The sequence below is a fragment of the Protobothrops mucrosquamatus genome, unplaced genomic scaffold (assembly GCF_001527695.2).
Source record: "Protobothrops mucrosquamatus isolate PMUCROS unplaced genomic scaffold, P.Mucros_1.0 scaffold132, whole genome shotgun sequence".
Taxonomy (NCBI): domain Eukaryota; kingdom Metazoa; phylum Chordata; class Lepidosauria; order Squamata; family Viperidae; genus Protobothrops; species Protobothrops mucrosquamatus.
In genome coordinates, this window is record NW_015386499.1 from 1,036,779 (window position 1) to 1,056,760 (window position 19,982).

The following is a 19,982-nucleotide window of genomic DNA, read 5'->3' on the forward strand; positions in this document are numbered from 1 at the left end:
CTGTGATGATTCCAGAGTAGGTGTACATTTGATCCTGCAAGGAGACCTTTAGTTTACAGCCCAGCTGCAATGCATCCCCTGCCTGACAACAAGAGTCTGCACAAGGAAACCCATCCTGCCCTTGGGAATATTTTGGGGCATGGAGATGTAGTGATGGCAAGGTAACGGTAGGTGGATCAAAGGTTACGCTTTCATAGTGAACATTGCTAGCTAACCACACGCAATTATGATTGGTTCGCGTCTATGCTTTTCACCACATCTTGACTTAAGCAACAGGGCTGATCTCATGGCAGAGAAACAAATACTATCAAACTCCTGCACATTATAGCTATTATAGAAGCAAATTTGTGATTAACAACAACAACAACAACAAAAAAGTTGGCAATCTAATATGCTGCTCCATTCCTATGCAAACTTACTTGGAATAAAATCCCAATGACTTGAATGAAATTGGCTCCAAAGTGTGGGTACACAGCTTTACAATTTGGGGGCACTGAGAATAAGCATGACACCAGTTGAGCCTGAACTTCTGAATGTTTTGAAAAAGAAGAAAAAAATCCCTGCAGTTTGAAGAGGGAGGAAAACATACACACACACACACACACACACACAATTTCTTCTTGCACAGCATAAAGGTGGCAATTGGATGCCTTTGGGTGGTGTGCGTTGGAAGGCTAGAAGTCAAAAGCTGCACAGTCACCCCACCCCACTCCCTCCCCTCCCTACACACACACAAACACACACACACACTTGGAGTGTGCACTGAGCTTGCCCTGGTTCCTGGCACCAATTCAGGCTGAGGTGTCATTGGGATCTCAGATTGCAGCAAGGGTCTGGCAGGCAGCCAGGGGCAGTCTATTTAAAAGACATGCCTGCTCGGCACTATTCAGTCTCTTTAGAAACTTCTCCAGGGGGAAAGTGTTGGGAGATCTACAAAGTGGAATTCTTTTCTTTTTCCTCTTTTCCTCCTTTGCTCTCTTTGTCAAAGAGACTTTGTAAAAAACCCTTCAACAGAAAACCTCTTTGTTGTTTTTAACCCAATCTAGGAAAAGGAAGGGTTTTTTTAACAAAAAAAAAATTACAGCCAGTCCCAAGCTAAATCTCTTCTTGACAAAGCCCAGCTTTACCTGCTTTAGTGCTACTCCAGACATTTTTTAATTTGCTGCAGATCGTATCAGGACAGTCGAAAAGAAGCTTGTTCAATTCTTTGCTTCCTCCCCAGCCTCTTGCAGACTTTGCTTTTGAGTGGGGCGTGTGGATTATTTTATACTTCTTTGTGCAGCCTCGCCAAAGCTATTCTTGCTCTTTAATTTTTTTTTTTTTAAACACCCTTTTCCGGTGACTTTTTTTTTTCCTTTTTTGAATTACCAACCTGTTGCATCTGTAGTTCTTGCAACTGTCAGCTGCAGACAACCTGTGATATAGCGTTTCTTTTATAACAATCTAGGCATTCTTTTCAAACATTCTGATTAAGCTCTTTTTTGGGGGGGAACCTTAAAGGAGAAGAGACTTTTTTTTTTTGAGGGGGTGGTTGTCTCCAAAGAGAACTTTGTTTTTCCTTTCGTAACTCCTGCAGCGGTGCGCCTGACACAGAGCCCTGAAGATGTTCCTGATGCAGGCGCTGCTCGTGTCTCTGTGCCTGGGGCTTTCGCAAGGCTTGGGTTCCTTTGTGCACTGTGAACCTTGTGACGAGAAAGCCCTCTCCATGTGCCCTCCCAGCCCTGTGGGCTGCGAGCTGGTGAAGGAGCCCGGTTGTGGATGCTGCATGACATGCGCCTTGGCTGAAGGGCAGTCCTGTGGGGTGTACACAGAGCGATGCGCCCAAGGATTGCGCTGCCTGCCGCGCCAAGGCGAGGAGAAGCCCTTGCACGCCCTGCTCCATGGCAGAGGGGTCTGCCTCAATGAAAAGAGTTACAGAGAGCAAGCTAAGAATGGTGAGTCCTGCCCTGGGCCCTGGCTCAGCTTCCTTTCTTTACTTCTGCTAGCAGGGTGGAGGGGTGGCAGGGTGGGGGGAGAGGGCTTCCCTGTCTATTTGTTGCCTGCCATGTACTGAGCATCCTCTGAACATCTTTCTTTACTTCCTTCAAGCAAGCATAATCCGATTATGCTCCGATCTGGTGCCTTCTCCTCCCTTCCCACTTTTCTTCTGCAGGGCTCCTTTTCTTTCTCCGGAGCTATCTTCCCGTGGTTTTTATTTTTTTCCCAGCTGAGTCTTCCAGGGCATTCTCATCTTGCATAACTTCTGTTACTCCGACTAGACCCTGGTTTCTCTCTCTCTGGTGAATTTCCCTCACTACATTTGGACTGCATTTCAATCACCACCACCTCCTCCTTCAATCTCTGCTCTGTTCTCTCTGTAGCTCAACCCAAACACCTTCACCCACCTGTTGGGGATGACAGGACTTTGGGGGCAGATAATCTGAGGCACCCAGGAAAATGAGCAGGACATGCCTAAGAAAGGAGTGCCAGCTTCCCCCATTCTGAAATAAATGCATATTCCAATCTGAAAGGAAGGGGGGCTTAAGATTAAGTCCCCCATTCTATAAATAACCACCTTTGGTACTTACCCCCTGGATCTCCATCACCATGACCCTTCCCCAATAGTGCCAGGCTTAGCAGCAGTCTATCTTCTCAGGCCTTTGTGAATCAATATAGCACCCTTTGCATCAATGTGGCAACACCAATATCTGGTTGAGTCCCATTTGAGTTGACTTTTCATACCTGAATCTGTAGCCCCTTCCCATCCTCAGAGTGAGCTTCCCTCTGACTCCATCTGTAGGTTGTTTCGGGGGAAGGCAGGGTGGCATCAAAATGAAACAGGTGCAACAGAATGAAAAAGAGTTGTGTGAGGAGGGGGGGAAGAGAATTTTGAAAGGAAATCTTGGTCAGCATTCTTGCCTAGGAAGAAACCCTCAAATCCAGTCCTGACCCTACTTTTTCCTGGCTTATTAGCACCCCTTCCTCTTCTTCCTGTCTCCATACCAAAATTCCAGAGAGCTTCATTCTTTTCTTCTCTGCCCCCCACCCTCAAACAAAAGCCACTCTTTTATCAGTTGTCCCCTTCTGCAAAATCCAGCATCCACCGAATGCTAGTTGCATCTAACCAGTGAAGAACAGCAGCTATAAGCCTCTTCCTAACCCTCAATAAATCTTGTTCCATTCATTGTATTCCGCCCCACCTCCTCTCTCTCTCTCTCTCTCTCTCTCTCTCTCTCTCTCTCACACACACACACACACACACACACACACACACACACACCTCTTCTTTGAAAGCATTGGTTCCGTTTAGTTGTCATTTCATTTGGCAGAGCAAAAGTTTCTTTAAAAAAAAAAATCAACAAATTTGCCAAACTTCAATTGCTGCTTTTTTGGGGGGGAGGGGAAGAAGTTAAGGCCAGAAATTTTGGTCAAACTACTGTAGTCTTGTGCAAGGGGGCGGGGGGAGGGGGTGGAAGAGAGGCGAGGAGAAGATTTAATTTTGATTTTCTGCTTGAAACTCGGGAAACTATGCAAAGAACTACTTGTGCTCGAGCTAAGTAAAATATCCTCCCTTGCACTCACTTGTGCTCCTTCAGATTGCGAGTGCGTGTGTGTGTGTGTGTCTGTGTGTGCAAGAATGCTGGCCAGGAACACAAGCAAAATTGTTACCTATAGGGATAGCAGCAGCAACAGTTGAGCAATTCGCTCGCCTCTATTTAAGAGTTACAACAGTGCCCCTTACAGACTGCCGAAACCTGCAGTGTTTTGAGTTTGGATTTAATCTGAATACACCCTTACATTTTTGTCTATCTGCCACTTTCTCACCCTCTGTTACCCCCACACCCCCACACACAGCATACAACACCCCCAAACACACACACATTTTCTGATCCCAGCTGAGCAGCAGGTGCTCCAAAGCAATGGGTGTCAGCCCACTGGCCACAAGCTGATGCATGCCTTGGGAAGACCAAAGAGTGATTAAGCAAAACTTTGGCACCTCCCTCACTTGCCTGTGGCTGTTGAAAGAGCTTTTCCATATTGTTTCCTTGGGGGGGGGGGGCAAAATCATTGTCAACCTTGACTGAAACAAGTCCAGAGGTTTACATATTATACTACACCACTTAATTCAGGAGGTGGTGGGGCTTAAGAAATGTTCGCAGCCAACCAGGGATGCACAGGGAAGTTGTGAACCAGGGTTATGGTTTACTGTCTTGTAATGATCCCAGCCCATTGTAGCTTATTCAGTAATTAACAAACCATGGCATAGCACATATGTCTTCAGTCAATGCATCTGAATCACTTGTTTTTCTTTCTTTTTCACATAAATGAAGCCTCTGAAGTGTCTATCAGTTGTGTTATGGTTTAAGAAATTACTGACAAACGGAACAGATGTGGCACAAACGACTGCTCCATTAACCTCTATTGAGTGGCAATGAACCTTGGATGGAATTGCAGGCTGCTGATCTGGGGTATGCAATTGTTTCTGATGCCTTCTGGGATCAGGAGGCATAAGAAACAACTGGGAAACAATCAGAAACAGTCAAGAGTTAGATCAGGGGTCTTCAAACCTGGCCCTTTTATGACTTGTGGACTTCCGCTCCCAGAATTCCTCAGCCAGGCATCAGTCATAAAAGGGCCAAGTTTGAAGAGCCCTGAGTTAGATCCTCATCGATCAGATTGTCGTTGGTAGCTTCCATTATTAAAATGATGGGGGGAAATTGGGATAGACCAATTCATATCTTTGCCTCTCAGATTTAGATACCTATCAATACCAGGTATCTTCTTGAGACACCTGACATATTTCAAGGGTTTTGACATATTTTAATGGAGCTGCACATTTCTAAATAGCTCTTCCCTTAAAAATACTTTACTGTTCCATCAGCTTGCCAACCACCTTGTTCTTTACCCCAAATCTTCTAAATTAATTTCAAAATACCTTTGTTTGCTTCTCAGTTAAACTTTAATCCAATAATGTTAAAGGCAGACCACCAAGGACTTCTTTACTCAAATACATAAGCTTAATGGGAATGGATGGTTCAAATGTAATCAGATATTTATGTCTGCTATTATTTATTTTTTTTTAAAAAAAGCAGGATTGTTTTCCAGGGCAAAAGATGGGAGGGGAACCTCTTAGCCTCAGCACAGCAAAATGTGAGAACCGTGAAGTATATTTTTTTTGTAGGCATGTTTCTAAGCAACTGGTGAAAAGGAAGAAATAAAATTTGACTCTGAACTCAAAAGCTTGTGCCAAGGTTGGAGAAGACTTCAAGGAGTGAGTCCTGGCTATAGTTATTGATCAGAATTGGCCCTATGCTGGATCACAATGAAAGGGTAAAAGTCAAGACTCTGTCTAAAGGAGAGTCAAGCACTTTTTAAAATAACAATGAGCATCTGTTTATTGCCAAAGCAAAAACGGTTTCAGTGCACGATTTCCATTTCGACAGAACATGAAATTTGTGAGGAGATCATTAGAAACTTCACTGACATTAGATCCAGGGGATGCAGCAATATAGAAGAACATCCACTCCAGGAAAACTAATAGCAGTAAGCCTCCTATCTCCAAATATCTAAAGGGTAATAATAATAATAATAATAATAATAATAATAATAATAATAATAATAATAATAATAATAATAATAATAATAATAATAATAATAATAATAATAATAGTAAAGTTGGAAGGGACCTTGGAGGTCATCTAGTCCAACCCCCTGCTCAGGCAGGAAACCCTATACCATTTCAGACAAATGGCTGTCCAGTCTCTTCTTAAAAACTTCCAGTGTTGGCGCATTCACCGCTTCTGGAGCCAGGTTGTTCCACTGGTTAATTGTTCTAACTGTCAGGAAGTTTCTCCTTAGTTCTAGGTTGCTTCTCTCCTTGGTTAGTTTCCACCCGTTGCTTCTTGTCCTGCCTTCAGGCACTTTGGAAAATAGCTTGACTCCACAGAGAAGTGGACTTACACTCTATTGCCCCAGGGGACAGGATTACAACCAGGGTTCAAGCTATGAGCTGGTGAAACAGGTTGCCACATGAAGTGATGAATTTGTTTTTGCTGGGGGTCTTCAGACCAAGCCTGAGTGATAATGTATGAAAGATGCTCTAGTGGATTCTGCATTGAGCTAGGGGGTAGGACTAGATAATCTCTAAGGTACCTTCCAACATTTTGACCCCTACATCTTAATTTCTTCAGTACAGTTGCTAATTAAGCTCTCCCTGCCCATAAAAAGTCAGCAAGGTTGTTTTTTTTTTCTCTCCCCAACTATTTCATATGCAGTATATCAGGGGTCTTCAAACCTGGCCCTTTTATGACTTGTGGACTTCAACTCCCAGAATTCCTCAGCCATCGTGCCTGGCTGAGGAATTCTGGGAGTTGAAGTCCACAAGTCATAAAAGGGCCAAGTTTGAAGACCCCTGCACTATATGGTGTCAGTTCTATTCATTTCCTTATGCTCCTTGAACTGCAAACACCACACATGGATTTGTATTCCTGGGATGGGACCATATTGTATACAGTATGTGGGTGTGCTCTGCATACCTCTCCTCGGTGATGGTTTTTATACTTTTCCTGCATGTAGAAAAATAGATAAAAAGGGAGGCGCTGTGTTTAAAAATCTTTTCCTCTAGTAGTTCTCATACCCTGGGAGGTTTTGGGTGGGGACTTTTGATTCCCTAACTGCATTTCGAAGGATTCCCCACGAGGTTTTTTAAACATTTAGCTCTTGTTCAAAACCATTCACACCCTTTAACCCACCTGAGAGAGACAGGCTTTGTCCACACTTGCAGTTGTTACAGAAGCAGCCCCTAGTGGCTACATGCTGCAATTGCAGCTTAGTGGAAGAAATAAAATATAGTACCGTCTGGGTTAGACAAGATAGTCCTTGACTTACGACCACAGGTGAGCCCAAAATTTCCATGGCTGAGCAAAACAGTCGTTAGGTGAGCTTTGCCCCACATTACAACCTTTTTTGTCAAGTGAATCACTGCACTTGTTAAGCTAGAAACACGGCTGTGAAGGGAATCTGGCTTCCTCATTGCCTTCGCTTGTCAGGAGGTTATAAATGGCGATCACATGACTCCGGGACAATGCAATTCTCACAAATACATGCCAATCACCAAGCATCCAAATTTTGATCATGTGACCATGGGGAAACGCTGCAACAAATCGTATGTGTAGAAAAACGGCCATCGGTCGCTTTTGCAACCTCATTATAACTTTGAACGGTCACTAAACAAATAGTTGTAAGTTGAGGACTACCTGTAATTGATGGTCCTGGGTTTTCTTTTTCTTTTTTTTTCTGCTGCTTGCTTTGGCCTCGTGACACCACACCAGCTGTTCTCTAACTTAACTTCTGAGTAGTCCCAGCCTATGTTTACTTCTGAAAAGCAAGCGCAACGGTGAGTTATTATCATACTCTGCATGTTTAACTTGCTCAGTAAAAGTGGGGGAGAGAGCTATATGTTTGCAGCAGAACAGATTATTTTTGTGTACATACTTAGTGCGTGTAAGTTGTAAAGGTGGCTGAGTGCCGAACAACCTGAGGGTTTTGCCCCTTCCATATTGCAAAAAGGAGGGACTTCCAAGATATGTCAATTACATTACAGTGGCTGAAGTGTTCTCTGTTAGCCTTCTATTAAAAGCAAAAGAGCCTGTTCTGTTTAGTCAGATCTCTGAGATGAACAGTCCCCTGCTCCGCTTTCTTTGATTGCTACTTCCTATCCATGAGTAACCACCATTCTGGGCTCAGTAGGGCAATGTCTTGGTTCAAATAGCTCACACATTGGATCAAGCCGTATTTGTAATAACCACGCTTTGTTGAACAAGTCGCAGGGAAGCCATGTTCCTTGCAAACCACCATTACTGCATGGCTTGTCTAGGTGAGGAGCCTAGTGGTTAGTGATCCCTGCCACCTATTTATATCTTTAGCTACATGCGTTTGTTGCCTGTGTGGCATGATGCTCACTTAGACTGAGTGGAGTGACACAACTCGGGGCAACCTGTTTATTGCCAAAGCAAAAACTGTTTCGGTGCATGATTTCCATTTGGACAGAATATGAAATATGTGAGGAGATCATTAGAAACTTCACTGACATTATTAGATCCATGGGATGTAGCAGCTTGGTGCAGTGTATCAAACACTGCAGGAAAATGGAGGACTGCTTATTTGGATCCCCAACACTATTTACTGGAGAGGTGTCTCAAAACGTGGACCCCATATTTTCTATTCCATGTTCACTTGCCCCTGCACATTTTTTTTGCTTCTAAAGAAGCAGAGAATATCTTTAGTAGACTCCTGATTTGTGAGATTGAAGCCAAACTATTGCTGTAACAGAGGTCCCCAACCTTTTGGGCACCAGGGACTGGTGCCATGGAGAAAGGTTTTTCCATGGACCAGAGGGGGTGTGGTTTTCAATACTGCCAGCATCCCCAGGATGGAGCTTTACTTGTTTGTGCAGCCCGCTTGCTGGCATGCTGCTGACCGGTGCCGGTCCATGCACTGGGAGTTGGGGACCCCTGGTCTAGAAGAAGGTTTACCTTATAAACTATCTTTCAAAATGTCACGGTTTTGTTGTATCACATTTGCCAAAGAAGCAGGAAGGTTGTCCTGCTAGGCTGTAGATCTCCTATTTTCTTTTGCCTCAGACATAGTTTCCCCTTGCAGCCTCTGTTCAAATGAGTTTACTTGGGCTGGCAATCACAGAGGCAGAACAGAGCAAAGGAACATCTGGGACTGAAACGTGGGGGCAGGCGCAGAGTCAGAAAGGGGGAAGGAAGGTTGGGGTGACCTGAGAGTTAGCAGGGTGAGGGTTGGGGGCAAGGGTCATGGGAGCAGCAAATGCATGCCTTCTGCAAGGTTGGATTTCTAGTACAGGAACAGGTTTCTGCAAATAACATAAGTCACTGCAGCAGATTATTTCATGTTATTTGATCATTTCACAGAGAAACAGCAGCAGTGCAGTGACAACCGAAGAGCTAGGAAACGTGACTGCATTTCCTTGGGTGGGAGAATGGCAGCCCCATCTCCACTGGGCGTCCATTAGTTCAATGCAAAAAAAATGGGTTTGAGGGCAGAGTCTCCTCCAACATTCAATTTCCAAGCACAGACTAGGTGGAGACCTTCACATTGCAATGGTTCCCAATACATACTTGTTCATTGATGAAGAAAACCTAGCACTTGCATTGAGCAATGAATCAGTGAGAATCTTGAGCATAGCGTTCTCCACTTTGTACTGACAATCAGGGCCTTTCCAGGACCTATGGCAGAAGGACTCATTCTGAATTTTTCCTGGAGATGCTAAGAAATGTTTTGAGCTTACTTCACTGGTGAGCAGTATGTCCACTAGCAAGTGATTTACATCAATGCTCCATGTGGCTGCTATGCAGCTGCATAAATATACCTTTAGTACCTGCCCAACATCCTGAACTGGTAAAAGATGAAGACCTATACCTGCTAAATAGCTGCCAGTTCAGCAGCAGGGGGATAGGAAAGGTTGGAGTGAACCATTTCTTAAGCTCCAGGTTACTTTCACTAAAATCAGCTTTCTCTTCTGAGGACCTTTCCCCATTACCTAATCCAAGTGCTGTCCACTCATTCTTCAACAAAACAGTGCTATCAAAAAATATACTAAGGTTGTTCCCAGTCCTAGCCCTGGCTATACTGAATTAGTTCCTGTTGCCTTGTCCTGATTTATTAGCATACCTTTCAGTATGGGTAAGGAGATTGCTGTTCTCCTTTAGCTTAACTGGTCTGTCATTCAGGACTTTATCAAGGGGTGCTTGAAGACTTGGCCAGGACGTCAGAGTAAAAATAAATTCAGAGGCAGATCCTCCCATCTTTGGACATGTACTGTATTAGCTAGAATTAGTGAAAGTGAATAGCTACTGGGCAAATCAATCTTCTACAGGTATTTTGATTCCTTTTTCGATTCCTGAAATTGACCAATAATTGTGAAGAGCCCAGTTCAACATTCAGATACCATTTCTGAACATAATAACACTGAAGTACGTAAGTACACTCTTTTTCTCCCCCAAATAAGTCATGTCAGAACACTATTAAAGCTGAATTGTACCATATGCCCCTCTTTTCCCTTGAATAAAATAGATGGGTTTTTTTTAAAAAAAATAAGCCACCATTCTTTCCACACCTACATTGTTAAAAGCCTAGAGAGAAGTTGCTTTAAAAAAATGGATAGAGGGAAGGAGGTGAAAGGTATGCAAAGAACTAGAAAAGGCCCAGTGCTAATGGAGAGGGCAGAAATAGCTGTGATAGATTCCTGCTGGTGACCCAAGGGGAGAGAACGCCCATCCACCCCCCTCTTCTGATACTGCCAAAGTACATCTCAGGTCATATCCAGCACAGAACATCTAAGCTTGCTTCCAAGAATACGAGAGACTAAATATCACAGATTTTATACACTTTTAATGTTGTGCTGGGATAGTGTGGGCTTAGTATTTATTTACTCATATCCCTGTTCAATTTTTTCACTTATGCACTGCCTGACTCCAGACTGTACAGAAAGTACTCCAGACTGCAGAAAGTACAAGGTAAATAGGATTATAAGGAATAATAAAATATAAAATAAGGTGGTGGGGCCTGCACAAGCAAATGTATCTTCAGGCTGTTTCATTCATGAGCAAGAGAGAAAACGGTGGCTATCAGAGCATAATGTTCCCACAGTAAACTTTAAGATCCTGAGTGATACACTGGAGACAAATCTTATCATCCACAAATGCCTGTAAATCATGTTATTGTGAAAGACACAAAAACAGCTACACTTCTAGATCCTGTGTACTACTGGGTTCAAGAACGGGGTTTGTAGATTGTCCTAAACCAGTGGTTCTCAACCTGTGGGTCAGGACCCCATTTGGGGTCGATCGACCATTTCACGGGGGTCGCCAAGCAAGGCTGTCCGCCATTTTTTTTTGTCCGCCATTTTTTTTGTCCGCCATTTTTTTCCCCTTTTCCGGCAGGTGCCTTACCTCCCTTGGGCTGGGCCAGCTGGTGGTCGGCCTGCTCCATCTCTGCCGCTTGCCAGCTACGCCTCGGCCGGCGCAGGGGGCGGAACCACGCATGCGCGGCGCTCCCGGGCAGGGAAAGTCCTCGACTTACAACCAGTTGGGTAGTCCTCGACTTACGACCGGTTTAGTCCTCGACTTACGACCGGTTTAGTCCTCGACTTACGACCGGTTGGGGTTGCGGCATTAAAAAGGTTGAGAACCACTGTCCTAAACCAAAGTGTGATTTCCTTGCTTAAAGCTGAGCATGTTGTGCAAATCAAGTCCATAGTTAGTTATTCAACAAACCAGCATAACCTGTTAGACAGAAGACTGGTCCATGATTATGCCTATTCTTAGTACATGCCAAAGTGATCATTCTTTCAAAAGCATGGCATGCAAACATAATTAGCTAATCAACCCCATGCTATTTATGATTACATTTGGATGCCAAGCCAGGGACTTTTTTTTCATAAGGGAGGAAACCTTGCCTAGATGGAAATTTTACTGGAGGTGTCTCAAGACCATAGCATTTCCCTGAATTTCCTGAGGTCCTGTGCCTGCTTGAAATCACTTTGCTTCCATTTAACTTGAGCATTATCTTCCTAGTTTGCATTTCCAAGAAGGAATGGATATTACTGTGGCTCTTCAACTTCCCACATCACCATTCTGTTTTTATAAAAGCCTATTGTGTTGTTACAGTATAATGGCTGATGAGACAAAGGACAGTATTCTCTGCTTTTCTGCACTGTAGCATTGCACAGTTCTGACACAATGTACAATGGAGGTTAATGGAGAGTGGACTGCAACAACACGGTGCCCTCTTTATTAAATGCTTAGAAATGTTAAAGTCCCCCAAAGGATGAGAATTTTGTCTGTTAAATAACTGCCTCAGTTAAGTAACTGCCTCAAGATTCTGGAAACAATTTGCTCAGAATAAAGCCAACTGCAGCTTGCCCTGTACAGCCATTAGAACTAGGATAGAGAATCTGTGCATCTCCAAATTTGTGGGAAGTTCAATTTCAATTAACCTCAGCCATTAGCAAATCAAAGGGTTCTTTGCAGCCTGCTTCTGTCTGCCGATAATTTTCAACTTGCTGACCTTAAAAAAACTGCAGGAGACTTCAAACATTCTTTTTCACTCCCTGCACTTTGCAGAAGTAAAATCCATTCTATTGTGTCAGACTCCTCTACTAGCCTGCTGCTCAGTAGCTATCTGGGCTTAATTCGAACAACTGAGTGAATTATAGCTCACTCTTTCACAGCTTTACTTAACTATGATACAGACAGAGCAACATCTTTTTCTTCTTCTGCTGCTGCATTCCCACAACATTGCCTTCAGATCATCCTCAGCCCATGAGTGACAGAGGCTTAAGCCATCCTTGGCTGTATCAGTCTTAAAGGAGAATTTTCTGTTTCATTCCAACACCCTCTGGGAACAGCTGCAAAATACATTAACATCTGTTGGACTTTGGTATCCATTGTTACAGAGAGAAGACAGATGATCGGCATTGACCAGGAATGGAGACAGGATAGGTATTGGCAAAGGGGGAGCAAAGTTCAATATATGGGTGACCCTCCATAGACAATGATAATATGTCTACATGTCTTCATCTTGGCATCATTGGTTGGGAAAATTGCTGCAGATTTTTTTTTTTTTTTTTTTGCTGTTCAATGATCAGCAAATAACACTATAACTTGCCAACATTATTGGTAATTCTATTGCAAGATGTGACCCCGATTGCCTTCTTACACTTAGCAATCAGTCTTAAACATCAGGGTGTTGTCTTTTGGGGGCAGAAAAAGGATTGCTTCTTTTAACATTCAAAACTTTTAAATTCATTCCTACATATTCTTTTAATAGAGACTGGATATTTCCTAACTAGAAATGTTTACCTCTAGAAAAAAATTCCTAGCATCTTTCCATCCATATCATTCCTTGTACTTTCTCACCTGGGAGTTGAGCTATGGAATAGTTACAGAGATTTAGATCTGTAGTGCATAAAATTTCCATGAAGGACATCTATTAAAGAAAATCTATCCCATTCAGGTACTGTATTCATACCGTGAACATTTCTTCTGGTTAAGAAAACTTTAAAGCTATTGCAGAATGGCAATCGGCTCTACTAGCTGTCCCCTTACAATGTCATTATTTTCATCACTGAAAAGTGATAAGGCTTGCTTCTTCCCCATATATCCTCCATCCCTGTAAGATAGATCTTTACCTTGGCTGCTCTCTTGGGCTCTAGGCAGGTCTAGAATTCTTAGCACTCTGAATATTCTTGGGCTATATTTGTGTTATTTTTCCAACTGAAGTTAATAGCTTAGGGATGATCACAGGTTTATAGATTAGTACCAGTTATATTACTTTCATGACCAGGTCATGAAAAGGCAGAAACTACCATATGTAGACTAGAGACTTTTTAACATTAATGGACCAGCTAGGTGAATCTCCAGCAGCAGATTGCAGTTGTGTAGTAGCCCCAACTAGATGAATAGGGTGTTATACAGTTGAAAGACAAAGAATTATCAGCCCTGCAACAGGAGACTGCAGCTGTGGTCACACAACCAGCTAACCTGTGATTTACTTGACTGCGATTTATTCAATAGATCTCAATCAGCTGAGCTTTCACTATAGAGTTAGCCCAGCTTAAACAAATCATTTTACAACTGAACATACTGTAAGATGTAAACTTACACTCCCTGCCTGTTTAACAGCAGTCTTATCTACAGCAATTAACACTTGATAATATATAGCCCCATACTTTGAAAAGTTTCAGCTGCTGACTTTTGCATATCAAACTACTGTTAGAGAGGCAGCCAGGCTCATTCTTCTCCCTCCATTTTTTCCCCTTAGGCAATCAATGCCTCTATTATAAGTGATGGAGGAAGTTTAAGGAGAAGACAGCGTGTAACAAATGGCAACTGACATAAATAGGCAGTGTCCTGCCATCCTAGGAAAGGTAAAGTTACCATTGGTGTCAGGGAAAAGGATTAGCCCCTTATAAGATGCAAATTAATGAAAACAGAACCAAGCATTACAGCTAAGAACATCCTCCAGCCTTACCATGAGGTTAACTGAGACAGCCACTTGAAGCAGCAGTGACTGAAAGAGGAAGCACAGATGGGAATAAAATAAATAAAATGAAGAATACTGTGCCATGTGATGTGCTAAATGACAAAGTAGCCCATCCCATCTGAGCCTGTTATAGTAATGGTCTAAAACAGGCACATTCCACTTTTAAGATGAAGAAAGCCATATCTCCACCCACATCTACGTTAGGTGCATATCTGCTTTGTAGCCTTCTGTCGTGACGTGTGTACTGTAGCTCTTGACCGCTCCTGGCCAAGAGTCTTGCACAAAGCCCAACCTGTACTTTTAGTTTATGGTTCAGTGGGTCGACTGAATAAGGGATGGTTCAATTAACCATGAGTAAATTAATCTAGGTGTGCATGTCTAAGACCTGCTACCCTCAGATCTAGGGGAGAATACTCTGGTGACTAATTTTAAGTGACATCTGATTTCCACTTCAGTTGATGTAGCTTTGGACAGCCAAATTTCTCATCAAATCCTCTCTAGCAGCTTATAAATGGACAGGGAAAGAATCAAAAATCAAAGTTCTTATGCTATGTGTTTACAACAGGAATCCCTAGGCTAAATGCCGTCCTTGTAGGAATACTACCTTTCCCATATTTATCATTCCTAAACAATAAACTGATCTATGAGGCTTGTCTATGCTGAATAGCCCTTCTCAAAAAATATCCTCTACTGTGAAAAGAGAGGTAGCTGCTGAATAAAGCAGGGTTCTTGGAAGGCGAAAGAAAGAAAGAAAGAAAGAAAGAAAGAAAGAAAGAAAGAAAGAAAGAAAGAAAGAAAGAAAGAAAGAAAGAAAGAAAGAAAGGAAGGAAGGAAGGAAGAAAGGAAGGAAGGAAGGAAGGAAGGAAGGAAGGAAGGAAGAGAAAGAAAGAAAGGAAGAAAGGAAGAAAGGAAGGAAGGAAGGAAGGAAGGAAGGAAGGAAGGAAGGAAGAAAGAAAGAAAGAAAGAAAGAAAGAAAGAAAGAAAGAAAGAAAGAAAGAAAGAAAGAAAGAAAGAAAGAAAGACTGGAGATTAAAACATATGAAGAACGGTTGCAGAAACTGGGTGTGGCTAGTCTAGAGAAAAGGACTAGGGGTGACATGATAGCAGTATTCCAATATTTGAGGGGCTGCCACAAAGAAGAGGGAGTCAAGCTATTCTCCAAAGCATCTGAAGGCAGGACAAGAAGCAATGGATGGAAACTGACCAAGGAGAGAAGCAACCTGGAATTAAGGAAAAACTTTCTAACAGTGAGAACAATCAACCAGTGGAACGACTTGCCTTCAGAAGTTGTAGGCGCTTCATCACTGGAGGATTTTAAGAAGAGACTGGACAGCCACTTGTCTTGAATGGTATAGAGTCTCCTGCTTGAGCAGGGGGTTGGACTAGAAGACCTCCAAGGTCCCTTCCAGCGTTATTCTGATAAAACTTCTGCTTTCTTTAATCTGCAATAGAATATTTGTGGCTGCCCAATCCTTGCCCTTAATGCAAAGCAATCCACTTGTTAGAGGATTTCCTTACATTATAGCATCTGTTTATGAAACATTTGAAAGCAAATATTCCGGAGAGTTATGCATTTTTAATCGGCTCAGCCCATTTTATCAGCCGAGCCAGAGGGATTTGGGAAGAATAATTTTTTGCTTTGGGAACAAAACAAATTCTAAGAAAAACCATTTATTCTGCAGCAAACTTTCAAAACACACTCATAATAATCCAGATATTCTTCTCTCTTCAGATTTTTCTAACTACGACCCCAAGGCAAAGGCTTTTAAAAGCCTCTGCTCTTTTCTAATATCCAGGGCTGCCGACCATCGTGCGTTTAAAATGGATTATAATAAAGCTATTGTTAAACATTAAAGAATGCATTCTGCAGTGTCTTCCTCTCACACCTATACTCTCAAGTGACAGTCCTATTTCAGTCCAAATTCATATCTGATTGGGTCAAGCCAATCATCTTTTAGATCTAGAATCCTTTCTTCAAAAGTTATCCTTTTCAAGATGGTTAGAGAAGTTTGTAATAAACACAGGATACTCGTGCAGCGTTTATCAGCTGAGGTTCTCAGAGGATGAGACGGCCCATCATAGCATAACAATTGTATATATGAAAAGATGAGGTGGACAGCCAGCCTGGGATAAAGGCATTGGATAAAACACTGGGACACTGAGTTCTAGTCTTCCTTTGGATAATAATCACTGTCTCTCATTTCTGGGAAGAAAGCAAAGCACATCACTTTCAAGAAACCTGCTGACTTAAAGGCAGCCCCCCCTCAAAAAAAAAAAAAAAGACAAGGTGAGCCATATTCTGGTTCTGATTTACTTGGCCATTGTTGAACAACACATCCTTCCATTTGCAGGTCTTTGCATGTCATAGAGGCCAGAGATAAAAGTATACATAGAAGTCTCTCTGCCCTCACCCACTAAATCCATCCACCATTTAGTGGATGAATCTGAAAGGAGCAAAGAGAACCAATAACTACTCTGTTATCTAAAAGAAACAGTCATTCCTTAGCAGTACAAATGACTGTTAAGTGTCATGTACACAACATGCCCAAGGGGGATTTCTTGTCACACACCTCCGGAGATTGGAGGAGTTCATGTCTCACTGGCAGAGTGACCAGATGGCTCTGGAACTCTAGCCAATATTTGAAATGAAAAAGGGCTGAGTTAGTGATAGATTTAATTATGCTGATTAATCAAATAATACAGTTAAGCTTGGCAGTTTTGGGCATTGAGGGCTTATACATTTATCTAGCTCTCATGGAACCAGGCCCCCTCCCATCAAGACAATGCCTTGGCTGGACCAAGAAAATAATGATCTTTCTTTTGAGACCAAACCCTGCTTTTTAAGGAGCTTACTGTTTCAAGGACCCACCTATCTATCACTCAACTCCTCCACCCTGCAGACCTTGCCTTTCAGGGATCTTGTTGAAATCCCTCTTTCAGCCAAAACACCGGGACAGAAAGACACTGTATAAACAAACAGGATAAATACATTGTAAATGGGTTTCCCAAAGTCACCAGGTGTATGTTCTCCAAGCAGTTGCCCTGGGGGCCCATCCTGCTGAGTGCTGAGAAGCCACTTCAAAAAAAAGGGGGGGTTGAGGGAGCTCAGGAATAGGGTGTGATTGAGACTTTGTTATGTTGAGATCCCATCTGTCTGTCTGTGTCATTTGTTTGAGCTGCATGGTTGCTGGTGGAGACAGTGGGTCTGCCTTTGCAACAGAAGGGAGAAAAAGGGGTTGGGTTATCAATGAAACAGATGAATCGGGAGCTGCCTTAAGCAGAGAGATTTTAGAGAAGCAGCCAAAATGGTTACCATACTTAGGACTCTAGCATCTTTTCCCTTTGAAATAATGTACTTTGGGTGCAGCCATAGCGAGAGTCTAAAATAAATTGCCCAGTTGAGTGGTAGGAGCAAGCTGACCCTGGCTGATCTGAAATAGAAAAACATGTTGTTGTTGTTAATTGCGAAGTCGTGTCCGGCCCATCGTGACCCCATCGACAACGTTCCTCCAGGTCTTCCTGTCCTCTACCATCTTCTGGAGTCCATTTAAGTTCACGCCTACTGCTTCAGTGACTCCATCCAGCCACCTAGAAAAACATAAGCAGAGTCAGATCTCTGGATGAGAATTCACTAGGAGATGCCAGGACTTACAGCCCAGAAATCCATGTTGACAAGAAATCTCAGGGATCTGCTTATAAAATCACCAGGATTTGAACACAGCCTGAGGAGTGGGAGGGGGAGTGGATTTCACTGTTAAGTCACTTGCTGAAAAGAAATGATTTGGGAGGGCCCATCACCTATAAAACAGTTTAAGATGTCACTTTACATAACAAGAAGAGCTTCTGTATTAGAGTTTTCTCTTCAGGCACATCCTCTATGAAGCCAGTAGGGCTGCTGCTGCTTCTCGTTGGTTTTCCTGTCTGATCAAATTCCATGATCCAAAGACCAAGGAGTAGGAGAACCCATTTGCCTTGCCTTCTCCTCCTCAGAACAGATGCCGAAGGATCACCTTGTTCTGTTCTGCAATGCATTTGGAACCCTTTGCAGTGGAAACATTAACAGTTCCCTAATCTTGGTTAAAAATAGTCCGCGAAAACCAAAATAAGCCCTCCTCAAAAGAGGCACAATACTAATAATTCCCCTCCAAAGCAAACAGCATGGAGAAAGAGAAGCTCCAATTCCCGAACTTCTGTCTGTCACACACACCTGTTGTCAGTTCAGAAGCCCTGCCAATTTTTAAAAAAGAAAAAAACAAAATTGGCCACCGTCATGCAGGAGTGACTCAGCATCATCCAAGCAGACCATTGGAAACAAAAATGGGCGCCTGCAAAATGTCAGAAGTGCTTTGGGTACTTAGGACAGCCCACACCAGTCCGTGAAATGTAGAATGGGGTTTCTTTGGCTGCGTTTCAGTCCTTGCAAGTGGGTTACAGCTGATAACCTTACCATCACCATGCCGTCAATAGCTGCATCTTTTCCTGGAGGGGGGGGGGGTCCGTCCCAAGGCAGGAAGCTCTCCACCTGTTGAAGGTTAACCTCTCATGCAAGTTATTTCTGGCCATTAGGAAATGGCACGCCTAATCTAGAGAGAATTAGCAGAAATACAATGTATTTGTTTTTTTATCAACGTGCTTTAAGAGAGGCGTACCATTTTATCATGAGACTATTTATTGCATAAGCTGGTAGCCTGATCAGTTCATTATCAATTCTAGGCTGCTTACAATCACGACAATAAAATGCAAATCTAAAATTACCATAACGCTAAAGAACAATCCTCAATTGGCAGCTGCTCCCAGTCAATCCCTCCACGGGAAGTTTTTTGGTTGAATACTGTTTTAATGTTCTTTTGGAAGAACAAGAGGGAAGGGGCCAGTGTGACCTCATCAAGCAATTCCAATGCAGGAACTGATAACTGAGAAAACCTGAGAAAATCTTGAGGGGGGGGGGGCTGGAACATGACTTCTAGACAACATGGTACTGGACAGGTAAAATCTAACTGGGCAGACAGCTCCCAAAGTAATGACAATCCAAGCCGTGTTGTTGAAGTGTCAGACAGAGGCAGAGATGAACAGTCCTGGCGATGCTGCTGAACTAAGAATCTCCCACAATCTTAGCCAAAATGATCAATGTTAAAGATGTTGTTGGGAGCTGCATTTCAGCCACCTGTAGAGAATCAAAAATTTCTTAACCCCTTTGGAGGTGAAAGGCAAAAGCCAGCAGTGTATATATATATATAAAAAAAAAAAAATAGGCTACTATTAGGTGAGCTGGGTCCTTGTTGTTTTACAATACCATCTTTATTTTTAGATTTGAAAAATATGATTTGTCAAAATTGGAAAGAATCAAGGGATAAAGCATGTGCACCTCTTTAAGAAAGCTCGGTGCACAAAGGTAAATGGATTAATTAATTTTGCTGCATCAGTGTTTATTCTTTCAGACCGCCTTGTAATAAAGCAGCAGGCATGAAGGGTTGAGACCTATATGTTCCTTCAATCTCATTCTAGTCTTATTCTGATGCTTATGCATGGCTTTTATTATATTTTCTTTGGGTCTAAAGAAAAAGTTCTGTTTCTAATTATGACCATTTGAAAACGAGGAAAAAGTTCGGGTAAGCATTCAGATATATTTCTTAACTTTAAGAACTGTTTTGTGATGGAATAAACTGCTCAACAGTTTATTATGAGTTGGACATTGTCAAGAAATGGCTGGCAAGATATCAGTAAAAGAAGCTTTAAGTACCTTTCCTGTTAGGCTGATGATCCCATGGGACATTTCATTGCAAGGATTCCAGAAACTTTACCTCATGGGCATTCTCTGGAAAGGGATATGATAACTCTCCCCACTTTAGATTCTGGTTACAGACATTGCAAAAGGAAACGTCCACTTATGAAAAGTAGTTATGTCAATGCCTTCTTTTGTGTTAGTGTCT

At 42.6% G+C, this 19,982-nt stretch overlaps 1 protein-coding gene across 1 annotated transcript in view; it reads left to right on the forward strand.

The window, feature by feature from the left end:
- Positions 1-1,559: 1,559 nt before the first annotated feature.
- The window catches only part of IGFBP5 (insulin like growth factor binding protein 5), a 34,134-nt gene continuing 15,711 nt past the window's right edge, over positions 1,560-19,982 (forward strand). The window contains exon 1 of the mRNA XM_015813070.1: positions 1,560-1,934. Within this exon, the coding sequence (XP_015668556.1) occupies positions 1,604-1,934 (331 nt within the window). The 5' untranslated portion in view covers positions 1,560-1,603. The remainder of the gene's footprint in view (positions 1,935-19,982) is intronic.